At 41.3% G+C, this 11,900-nt stretch overlaps 1 protein-coding gene across 1 annotated transcript; it reads right to left on the bottom strand.

Moving 5' to 3' along the window:
• Positions 1-262: 262 nt before the first annotated feature.
• On the bottom strand, positions 263-10,933 carry asip2b (agouti signaling protein, nonagouti homolog (mouse) 2b). Its single transcript, XM_084732267.1, has 4 exons — positions 10,725-10,933; positions 10,540-10,670; positions 2,809-2,882; positions 263-1,143 (listed from the first exon to the last, which is right to left on the bottom strand). Exons 2-4 carry the CDS (start codon positions 10,646-10,648, stop codon positions 976-978), a joined length of 351 nt encoding a protein of 116 aa, XP_084588393.1. The 5' UTR covers positions 10,649-10,670; positions 10,725-10,933; the 3' UTR covers positions 263-975.
• Positions 10,934-11,900: the final 967 nt, after the last annotated feature.

The raw sequence follows: 11,900 nt of genomic DNA, 5'->3' as shown, positions 1-11,900 counted from the left end.
CCAGTTTATATTCTAAAGGTTTCATCTGGAACCCAACAAGGAGTTCTACCCAGAAACCTTTTACATTCATAAAGTTTAATCTAGAACCCACCTAGGGTGTTCTACTGAGAACATTTTTATATCCCAAAGCTTTCATCTAGGTCCCACAGGGTGTTCTCCTGTGAACCCTCTTATACCCCAATCTTTTTATTAAGAACCCACCCAGGGGGTTCTACTGAAAACCCTTTAATATCCAAAAGGTTTCATCTAGATCCCACAGGATGTTCTACTGGGAACCATTTTATATTCCAATAGTTTCATTTAGAACCCACTCAGGAGTTTCTACCAAGAACCATTTAATATCCCAGAGATTTCATCTAGAACCCATCTAGGGGGATCCAAAGTTATTTTCTGGATAAGCGTTTCACCTACAACCCTTTTCTGAGGGTTCTTTGAAGAACCATATTGTATATGATACATTAAGTAAAATATGCTCCAGATGTGAAGATAATTTATTAGGGAGATTCCAGATGTGTCTTCATTTGAAAATATTTAAGTGTGACCATCTTTTAACAATCGTTCTGTCAACGACCTTGAAGAACTCTGTCTACTAAAAAGGTGCTTTAATGTAATAACGAATGAATGGATCCTTTAGTCTTACAAGGAAATGGTTCTGGGTAGAACCTCAGCTGTTCAGGAGGAACATCTGAAACCCTTATTTTTAAGAGTGTTCTATCACTGAAGTGTTGAAGCTGCAGAAATAATTTTCACTTCTGTTTTGTGGTTTTCCCAAATGTTTCTAGTTTATGTTGATGAGTAATTATTTTCTCTGAACTTCAGCAGTGTTCTAATAGAGGAACCCCCACAGGCCAGGTGGCAGTGTGTGTGTGTGTGTGTGTGTGTGTGTGTGTGTGTGTGTGTAAATATGTCTTACCACTGTATATGTCCAGGTGCTGTGTCTGTGTCTGTGCATGTGTGTTTGTGTTTGTGCTTCATCTACGTCTTCTTTAAGCACAGCGGGTTCATTCTCCAGCAGTGGCAGATGGTGTTGAAGAGGCGACAGCGGCAGGAGGCGCAGGGGTCGCAGCACGGCACGTGAGAGGAGCAGCCCTCCATCAGGCGGCCGCAGCGACGCGCGGGGGCCATGAGGTTTGACTTGTGTCTCTGAAACCCGCAGAGACAGAGAGAGAATTCACTTGGAGAGCTTTTATATGAAATATCTCAAGATAAAATCTCCACAGACCCTTTGGCTCATGATAAGCATCGTTCAAACAAAAAACTGACTTACTGTGCTACTGTACTAAATCATAAAATGACCTCAATATGTCGCCTCTCTGACGACAACACTACAGCCGCGGTGTCCTCCTTGGAGACTTCTGTTCCAGTCCGTAACTAACTTGTTTTTGTTTGCCTGTTTCACATCAATTAGATTTCAAATTAATGCAGAATGTTTCGCCAAATGAGTAAGTGTCTGTCTATGAGTCATGAAATCAATAATCTTTTAGAAGGTGTAGATGTTTAGAACAGTTAAATTGGAGAAAATGTTAATGGAGTTTGGCAGGCAGTAAGACAGGCAACTCCAGAGTTTGTATTTTTAGAGCAGTGTGCTTTTTCTGTTCTCATCAGCGTCGTTTTCAGAACACAGGCAGCTGTTTGCATTTAAAATGCTAAGATGAACCCACCGTACAAAACCTGCCGAGAGGCTGAGATCTGTGCCTGAACCGACGGGTTTAAGTCAGGTTTGGGTCATATTTCAAGGTTTTAGGCTGTACTACTACTACTACTACTACTACTACTATTCTTATTCTTATTAGCAATAGTATTAGTAGTATTTTTATTTTATTTTTCTCCCAGTTTTATTGTTGCCAGTTCAAATTACCCCCATGTAATGTCCCTGTCGCTGCCAGGGAGAGGGAAAGGGTCAGCTTTATTTTGTTAGTCTACGAAACACTGCTGGAGTTTCACAGGAAAACAGTATTGCAGAATCTCACAAACAATGGTGACTAGTTTTCAAACATAAAAAACAACAGAATAAAACCATAAAATGCCTCCATGCTGCTCGTCTGGTGTAATCCAAATCTCCTAAAGCCCCGACATGTGAAGTTGGCTAAAAAAAATATTACTTCCACCATGTTTTTAGCCTGAATCTTCACTGTAGATCTTTAGCCTGGAGCCACGTTCCCGTGCACAATGTCTGAAGGTGTGCAAACAGCATGTTGGGACTTTAGGACTTTATTTTTTTTTTTTTTCCAGTCGGTTTTTATGTTCGAAAACTGTTAACCCTTCACTTCCATTGTTTGGGAGATTCTTCACCACACGCAGACTAACAAAACTAAACCTTGTTTTTAATCCAGTCATCTGACTGACCTGTGGGATGCAGGGACATTTTCTGAATTTTTTGACTGGTTCAAACTGAGATCCCACCTCTCACTGGACAGACAGCCAATTATACTTGAGGATAACGGGGTGGCCAATCAGATTCCAGGGGTGTCCAGATCTGTTTAATTGACTACAAAACACATGAAAGAATCTATTTGCTGACATGAAGCTGCCATCAAAAGTTATGTCTTGGTTTTAAATACCTGAGTCAGCATATTGTTTTCATGACTAATGTTAAACACGAAGCTTCTGAAGGCAAATTTTAAAGGGAACATTTGGGTTGAAACCCACCAATCCCAAGACACATGCAACCGATATTAAACTGCCAGCTGCCCACTAAATTTACATTTAAACACAGCCTTTGTGTCAAAAACTTCTAATTTTCAGCATTCGTAAGCATGCATTACTGAAAATAAATAAAAAAAAGACAGAAGAACAAAGAAAGCTTACAGGGATGTGACTTTCCTGTGGTGGAGATGTCTTCCGCCTCGCAAACAGTCGTCTGGTCTTCACCTGGCTCCAAACTAGAGTTGAACATGACAGAAAAACCATTATACACTGCTGTGATCACGTCTAACCACAGTAAGCTTGATTTTCACACTACATACGACCCCCGTATGAATCGACCACAAATGAACAAACAGACTTCTGGGACCGTTGCCTGAAGCCAGGGTCTGAGTGGGGAGCTGGCGGTCGTTGCGATATGGGTTCACCACAAGAAGCTGAGTGAAAGGTCCAGTGCATTGTGAGCTAAATAGCTGGCGATGATAGAAAACTTGGCGTACTCACACCTTTTTAGAAAAACTGGAATTCGTAGCTCCAAACTTAGGCAAGAAAACAGCCTCACTGACTTGAAAATTCAGGAATCCTTCCATGAGGAGGAATCTTCAGAGAGATCTGCAGGCCTGTATTTGGAAACAGGAGCTTATGCCTCAACTATGGGACTCTCAGAGGAGTTTTAAATCCAGAATCCACTGAACATATTCCTAGAAAATGATGAAGTGTGAAATGTAAGTTTTTTTTGTCCTTCTTGACCTGGTTGACCTTTATAAGGCCCCGTCTGAGGAAGAACAGTTTGAGAGTCTGTGCTTTATTGGTTTCTGTTCTATGATTTGTCTATGTCCGTCCTTATGTAACCACTGGGCAGAGTTTTATCAAGACTTCATCAACCATTACCACTGAAACAGATGTTTAAAATGTATTTACTGTTTTTTGTGATCCCCCTTCCATCCTCCCTTTCTGCAAAATTTGTCGGCCTGTTGGGAGAATTTATTACTCAACAACTGGACGTCTACAGTCCTCTGCTGTGGCCCAGGGTTTGACTTCCACCTGCAGTCCTTCGTTGCACATCACCCCCACCCCCTACTCTGTCTCTCTCCCCTCTGTCCTGTCCTCAATTCAGCTGTCCAATCAAGTAAAGCCATAAAAACACCCTCAAATATTTAAAACAAAAATGAAGAATCAGAGTCACTAACCCAAACAGTCTGTGTTTTCTTTGAACAGCTTGTAAAGTAGACTGGAAAATGTGTCATCAATTTTTCAGCAATGTGATAGTGGCCAAGTCTATTTGTAGAACTTAGAGAGTCACGCATTTGGACTCGAAATTTGATGACTTTAGACTCGACTTAACAAAAGCCTTGCAACTCGACTTGGACTTTTAACACAGATGACTTGTCACTTGACTTGGACTTGAGCCTGCTGGCATGAAAATACTTAGAAACTTCCCCCAAGCCCAAAAATGAAAAAGTCTGCTGTTTAAAAAGTCTGTATCCACAGTAATTACTAACATTGGAGTATCTCATAGTTGCCTGCAAGTGAGATGAACTGTCAACTCAAGCTGCAATCACATGTGACACGCCTCACACTCTGTAGCACAAACCAAACACACCCTTCCAATCTGGCGGTCTATTTAAACCACTAAAACCTCCCATCTCACCCTCTGCTTTGCATCAGCATCACTGCCTGTTCATTCAGCCCCATCAACACCCCAGCATCCACCGAATGGGGCTTCAAGACACGTGTTCATCACTCCTCAGTATCTCCATGCAAACATAATCTGTGTAGGAGTGAAGACGTCGGGGCCTGGACAACAAACTAACTATGTTCTGCTCCTGCAATAAACAGTCACAAATGTGAGTTGTCTGACTGAATTTTTGTAATTAAAAGATAAATAGTTGTACCAATAACAACATTACAATATGCAAAATTACAGATGGAGACACAATGACGTCCAACTTTGTTTGATATTTGAAGCAGCACTAAGACCAGTAAGTCGAGGCTGAGACTTGTTTAGGACTCAAAACTCAAAGCTCAGGAATTAAGACTTGGGACTCGAGTACAAAGACTTGAGACTTTCTTGACTTGCAAAACAATGTCTTGGTTTCATTTCTTCAACTTACGGCTGATATAATGAGTGGTGTTCTGAACTGTAGTGTTGGTCCACCACTTTGGTCAAGAATTGAATATCTCAACACAAAGTGTATGGATGTCCAGGAAGTTTTGTAGAGACAATCATGACCCCTAGGTGACAAATCTTTGTGACTTTGGTGATTCCCTGTCCTTTTCTCTAGCAGCACCAGCAACTGGACATTTGTGTTTGTGAGCAAAATGCTTCAACAAATATTGGATGAATTTACCCTTTTTTTTTAAGTCCCACAACTGTCCAATCATAGCTTAGCAACTGTAACTAGTGCTGCCAAGCTTTTCATTTCTCTCCATGTTGAAGGTGTGCAGGAGGCTCTGAGCGTTTCATGAGTCTGGATGGTAGTGTCTTTTTCGTCATCTCTCTAAAACACTAGCTTACTCGCTGCAGTAACTTTACCTCCAGACAAACTTGTTAGATCCCTCTGCATCTGCATTTGTTCTGTTGGGGTTTAAGGAGGAGGATGTGGGCTGATGCAGAATCAAAGTGGGTTGACAACAATGCATCTCTCTCTGGCTCGCTGTCTCAGGTCTAAGCCAGATTAGCTTAGTTCTTATTTCAACTCTCTTCCAGCTGGTCTGGCTGGGTGACCCATCTCAAGATCTGCTGCACTAATTGAGTCCCTGCACTTCCTTTTCCCTTGTTAATGAGTGTATTTCTGTCATCTATCATGTAGATATACCTGCTGTATTTCACCATCTGACCAATGTTTGCTGAGATGTAAGCTAGCTTTAGCCTCAGTCTTTTAGCATTAAAATGATATCATGTATGCAGCTGTTAGCTAACATTACATAAACACTTTCACAGGGTTCTTGTTTTAAAACATGTCAGATGGAAACATTAAAACATCAGGTGGCGACTTCTCAGCTGACTCAAACTGAGTTAGCATTAGCATTAGCTCACATCACATCAGATCATATCAGCCAGCTACACTTATGAAATCTGCTTGTGAGTCATTATTTTACCTGCCTAAATCCACCGTCGTCAGCTAGAAATGACAAGTTGTTTTTGTTTACCTCTTGAAGGAATCACAGACCTCAAAAGACAAATTTAAATTTGTCCTATACTTTTTATTAGTTTTGTTTGTGAATAAATACTTGCAAAACCAGTGACAGCCAGTTTAGTGCCAACTTAAAAATGTTGGCACTAAATTAAAAATGACATTATATAAATTATATATGGTAAACATCAGCATGTTAGCTGATGACAGTATTTTGCTCAATGCACCACTGTGTCTAAGTCCTGCCTTGCAGAGCTGCTAGCATGGCTGCAGACTCTCACGGTACGTGTCCACAGGGGTGTTTCTGGGCACAAGAGGTCACGCCACTTCCCAGCATTGGATGCTTGATGGGGGTGCAACTATCCAATAATCTCAGCAATGGACCTGCAAGCTGAGTCCCTCTGCATATTGTTCCTATGTGATAAGAGAAGGTTTGGATATCCTGACACAGGAGTTATGAATTTCTCTTTCATGACTACTGACCAATAAAGAAAATATAAAGTCTGCACCCTCCTACAACCGTGGGAAAACTTCCTGACTGCACCTGATTGGACAAATTCTTTCACTCATGGGCTGTCTGCTCCCAGATTTCAAATTGGACAAACACTGTGGCTCGTCTGGAGACTTTCTCTCACACTACAGAAAAAGTTCACTGAAATGAGTTTCTGAAAACATTTAAGGCAAGAAATAAACCATGCATCTGCTGATTCTATCTTCAACAACGGTTTGTTTTCAAGTGTTTCCAGAGTCAATCCAGATGCCTATTATTTGCATAAATTACCACTGCAAAATATGCAAATGAGGAGCTGTCAGCATGGTGTAAATTCCACAGTACTTCCAGAAGGCTTTGCAAAACTACTTTACATAGTGGAAATGAAAGATCCTGTGGATGCATACCATTAGTGTTTGATCATATTCTACATTTACATGCATTTGTAGAGAAAACGGGGGTGTTCCTTTGGTTAGTGGGTTATGTGATTTAGCAGAGGAAACTGAACTTAAGAGTGAGAGTAGAGTGAAAAATAGGATGAGGGGGTGTTATGGGTAGTGGTGGGTCGAGGGTGAATGCCATGCGAGTGATGGGTCTGTTATTGAGATCAAAGAGGTCGGGGGCTGGGAGACATCTTGTTCTTGTTGGAGACAGACAGCATGGTGAGAAAATGGGGAGTAGTGGAGTATTATGGATAGATTAGATTACACTTTTGTGAAGCAGGGAGGCAACAGAAAGAGCTTTGAGTATGAAAATGGCAGAGAGGCTCTGCTGGCAGAATTTGTGGATGTTTGTTATACATGGGTCAAAACTGTGTTTATTGTCCAGTGTATCTGAAACTGACAACTTGCTGGACTTTCCCACCGCTGGTGAACGTGGTGTGTGTTGGGGGTGTCCAATCGGTTCCTTTGTCACGTATTCATAAGTCATGACAGAGTTATTGTCAGTAAGACGTGTAAATATTTACTTTAAGTACATGTTGATGGGAGGAAGGCAAAGGTTGGGTGATTGGATGAATTTATCGCCTTCGACGATGGGCTGAATCCATCACCGGTTTACATTTGCCATCTTATTTTGCTAATGTAAGGATCTGCTCCGTGCCGCGCTCTCATCCAGTGGCACAGGATTCGTCCACTCAGCCGGACCACGAGTGCTCTGAGCTGGGTCTTGAGGAGACTGACGATGGTCGACTGGAAAATTTTAACATTTTGCCCAACCCTAAGAAGGGCTGGTGCAGTTATTAGGTGTATATCACTACCGGGGTGGTGAGGAAAGGGCTCTGGTGCTGGTGATGCTGGTTGCCATGCCAACCTTTAAGCCAAGTTCTTAAAGTTTTGATGATAAAGGCTCTTTTATGCCTCCTTTGAAAATAGATATGTCAGGTTCCAACAAGGACCAACATCACACACAACATCACTGCTGACATGCATCCTTTATGTTGTTGTTAAGCAATATATCGGGTATATATACCAGAGGGCGCCGCTCAGAGTCAAAAGTTACCCCAAAGAAGAAGATGAGTTAAAAGTTTCTGACAACATATATTATGATGCTAAAGGAGGTTGTAATAACCTCTTGAGAAAGAGGCAGCCTTCTTTAAGGAGGTGGTCTCTGTGGACGGAGGATTCTTTTCACAAACTAAGTGACGACAACATTTCCAAAACTTTAGGGTTCTTAAAACTTCTATGTCATGTCCTGTGGTCACGCAAGTTTAGGGAGCCAGCAAATGATTGAAGGCCCCAGAGGAAAACCCATGATCTTGTAGGATTTGTGACTGGTCTCTTAATGGCGTTTGACATAAATTTTGTTGACGGGGCAGATCACTTTATCTGTCCCCCGAGGTCCAAAGAAAATGTTGATCCATTTTTCCAGAAAACTTCTCCTTAACCATACAGCATTTTTTTTTCCAGTCATGGCTTTTCCATCTGGCTTCCACATGAAAATGCAGAGTTGGCCACCGAAACATTATAGCTAACACTTTGTGGTCGGTCGCTCTTGTTAGGTGCTGCTAGTTGCCGTGTAACCAGTAGCTTTCTACAAGTTGTCATTCCTAACCTGACCCAGCAGTTTGTCACAGCAGCTGAGTAAATACATGCTACTGAAAGTGAAAGGATTGAAATTAAATGATTAAAATATAAAGCATGCATTTCATGTCACGTTCAGGGGACGTACAAAACATTTTTGACGGCTGCACTTTGAGGGGGTAGACAGTATTAAAAGTAGTAAAAGTCAAGTTTTTTAATCAAACTGCCACGGTATTTATCTTTTGACACGATTTTGGCTGACAGACAGTTGATTAGTGGTGTCTCCAAATCCATTTTACTTTTGAGTCCAGTATATTTTTGATTTAAACTTTAAGCACTGGTGCCTAGCAAGTCTCAATTTGAGGAGGTCAACAGATCATTCTGCTCTGATAGCTGTCATTTACGTTTTCAAATTCTTTAAATTCTCTATCCTTGATTATCAAACTGTGGTTCATGTGCCAATGGTGGTACACAAGCTCTCTTCAATGTTCTGCAGAGAAATACCGGAAATAGTTTTTAAAAATTAAATTAATTAAATTAGAAACATAAAATACTGTCAAAATACAAAATACTATAGAATTTCAAATAAAAAACAGAAAAGGTGAGATTCCTTAAATAAGTTTGGACTTTCCAAGTTTTCCACCCTGCCTGCTAGAACCAAATGGCACAAAACAGTAAGGTGGTAACTTGGAGAGCTCAATATTTTCTGAGGTGGTACACGCTGCAAAAAGTTTTAGAAACACAACAGCTGGAAAGCTACGCTGTGACGTCTTTTGCAGATTCTGCCTCTGGTTTCGGTTTCGATTCAATATTAAAATTTTGGCACCTCTACTGTTGATCATCTGCTGATTTATGTTTCTTCATTGCATTGAAGTATGAGCATTTCTATTATGTGTGTCCAGCTTGGACAGAGGACAGCTGCATTTCAGATCAATGCAAAAAGTATCCGGAAGACAATAAGTGTGTTTCTTTATTCCGAGGGCTTTGGTGGTGTTAGTATTATCTACAAGCAGAGACAGCAGTTAAGACGGTGAGTCGGTTCCATGGAAATCTAAATGATTTGGCTCAGCGCCTCCTCTCTGCTGGCCTCAGACACTGGCACCTCCAACATCCTCATCTCTTGTATCTCAGCGTGTCTTTAACATCCTGGATCAGTGCAAGTTCACAAAGGCAACAAATCAAAAAATAATCCTCCCTCTTGGCTCTGGCGTCTTTCCCTCTGTCTCATGACTGATGGCCGCTGCATCTTCCCTTCCAGTTCAGCTCGACACTTTGGGAATAATCTTCAGCCAGATGTTAAGACATCGGTGATATTGTATAAAGAAAAACTATGTTCAGCTTGGTGGGTTTTCATACCTCTCCCCCTGCTGATGCTAATCCTCGCTTCGCTCTCCCCCCTGACAGATCATTCATATCTTTTCCAGGGAACCACCGTTAGTTTCTTTAGCGTCAGGAACCAGTCTGGTGCCTCCTCATCTTCTCCCATCCTGTTCATGTTTACAGCGCTTCCTTTTAGTATTAATTAGGGTTGCGACTAACAATCATTTTCATTATCAATTAATGTCCTGATTGTTTTCACATTCTTTTTCACAATGTTTTGCCATTTTATAGACTCTTACTCTATGCCAGTAAACTGATCATCTTTGGGTTGTGGACAAAACAAGACATTTATGGGCATTTTTTCCACTATTTTCTTACATTTTGTAGCCCAAACAACAAAGATAATGACTGACAGATTAATCACCAGTTGTTGGGTGCAGCCCTAATTCGGTTCTGTTCTCCTGCTGTGATCAAACCGCCTTAAATCACATCAATGCCAACTGCAGTAAAACCTGGAAACCAATAGATTTCACCATCATGTGCCATAAAAAAACAGGTGTTTACTTGAGTTTTGCAGCACTTCACATAAATGCACTAGTGGAGAATTTAAAAGGCTTCATTTCAATAATTACAACCATATGTGAGGCTCGTTTTTCCTAATTTAGATGTTCTAAAATAACATTCTTAAATAAACAGCCTTTTAAAATATCAGTAATAAACCACACGGGTAGGAACAACCTCTGTCTCCCCTTTCAAATATATTTATTTGCTCATTTTTTTTTGCAAAACAAGCACATGGATTCTCTGGTTTATTACAGATTAAATACATTTCATCAGGACACTATGTTCTATGGAGAACCCACAATTTTTTTTTTAATCTGTTCTGTTTAAGCTGCACGAAATGTCCTTTTAGAGGCAGACAGCTCACCTGTGTCATTCTCGGTCTTCCTCACGTCTTTCTTCGTGTCCTCAGCCCAGGACAGCGGGAAGGCGAGCAGGACGAGGCACAACAAGTGTGTGCCGGTGATCTTCCTCATGATGATGGTGACGATGATGAAACTGTTGATGAAACGGTAAAAATCAGTCTCAGCGTGTCAGGTGCAGCAGCCCGACCTTCTCCTGCAGTAGATCTTCACTCCAGCTGCCTCAGGTTTCTCTCTCCGCCCGTGATGAGGGGATCTCAGGGTGGGCGACGAGCGACAAAAGACCGAAACGCGCCGCCTCCCCGTGACGGACTGGACGCGCCGCAGGAGGCAGATGATGCTCGGCGGACGACGGTTGCCCTGGCAACAGACAACAGGGGCAGGAAGTTACTTTGCGCCAACAAACGACACGGTGGATTTAGTGATTCCCCTCCTCAGTGCCTTCCACTCAGCCTTCAGTCTTATATTAACTAAGTACATTAAAGGGATAGTTCACCCAAAAATGAAAATTCAGTCCACAAAACACTGCTGGAGTTTCACAGGAAAACAGCATTGCACAATCTCCAGAACAATTTAAGTGAATGTTGAGTTTTCCTCGCAAATACATTATTATTTTATTGCCATTTGTAGCACATAAATTATTATGTCATTTAAATATGTTTTATGTGCAGTAAGTATATTTTTCATGTCCCCTTGGCTTTGACTTAATTTGGTTCCTACCTGCCATTGTTGTGTGGGGACAGGTATGAGTGTAACAGAGCCATGTGCAGAAGGTAGAGGGAGAAGTTTGCTGTTAACTCCAAAGCTGGATGGATCAAAAGTTCATAATATAAAAAATCCATAACTGACCTTTTTGTATCCTGTCAACAGTTTTACAGACATCTCTTTTACTTTTACTACTTTTCTAGCAGCCTGTGGGGGGAATGGTTTGTGGGCTGGTGGGGAACTTTCACTGCAATACCAGGAGAGGCCACTGGAAAAAAAACTGTCAGCAGTGCTGAGCAGCAAAACCTGCCTAGTTCCATAATAAGACTTGCTTCAGTGATGTGTCACTTTTGTCACATGGTTTTTGATCTGCAAGTCATTTCAGTGATGTCATATAATGTACATGTAGTTTTTGTAACTCCAAACATGACTTTATCCTAAACCTAAACAAGTAGTTTTAGTGCTCAAACCTAACCAAACTGTGACTGTTTCACAGCGTTAATCGTGTTTTGAAAAGGCTAATTATAACGTAACATAGTTCGTCATGATTCTCTTCTGCAGCTTGAGTGGATGCTGTCAGACTGGTTCAAACTAAGTGGATCTGCTGACTTGCTGAGAATAAATAGAGCTAAAGTTTGTTCATTCAGGATTCATTCTTCTT

This window comes from Lutjanus erythropterus, chromosome 12 (assembly GCF_056507025.1).
Source record: "Lutjanus erythropterus isolate fLutEry1 chromosome 12, fLutEry1.hap2, whole genome shotgun sequence".
NCBI lineage: Eukaryota > Metazoa > Chordata > Actinopteri > Lutjaniformes > Lutjanidae > Lutjanus > Lutjanus erythropterus.
This window is presented reverse-complemented; position numbering and strand designations above follow the sequence as displayed.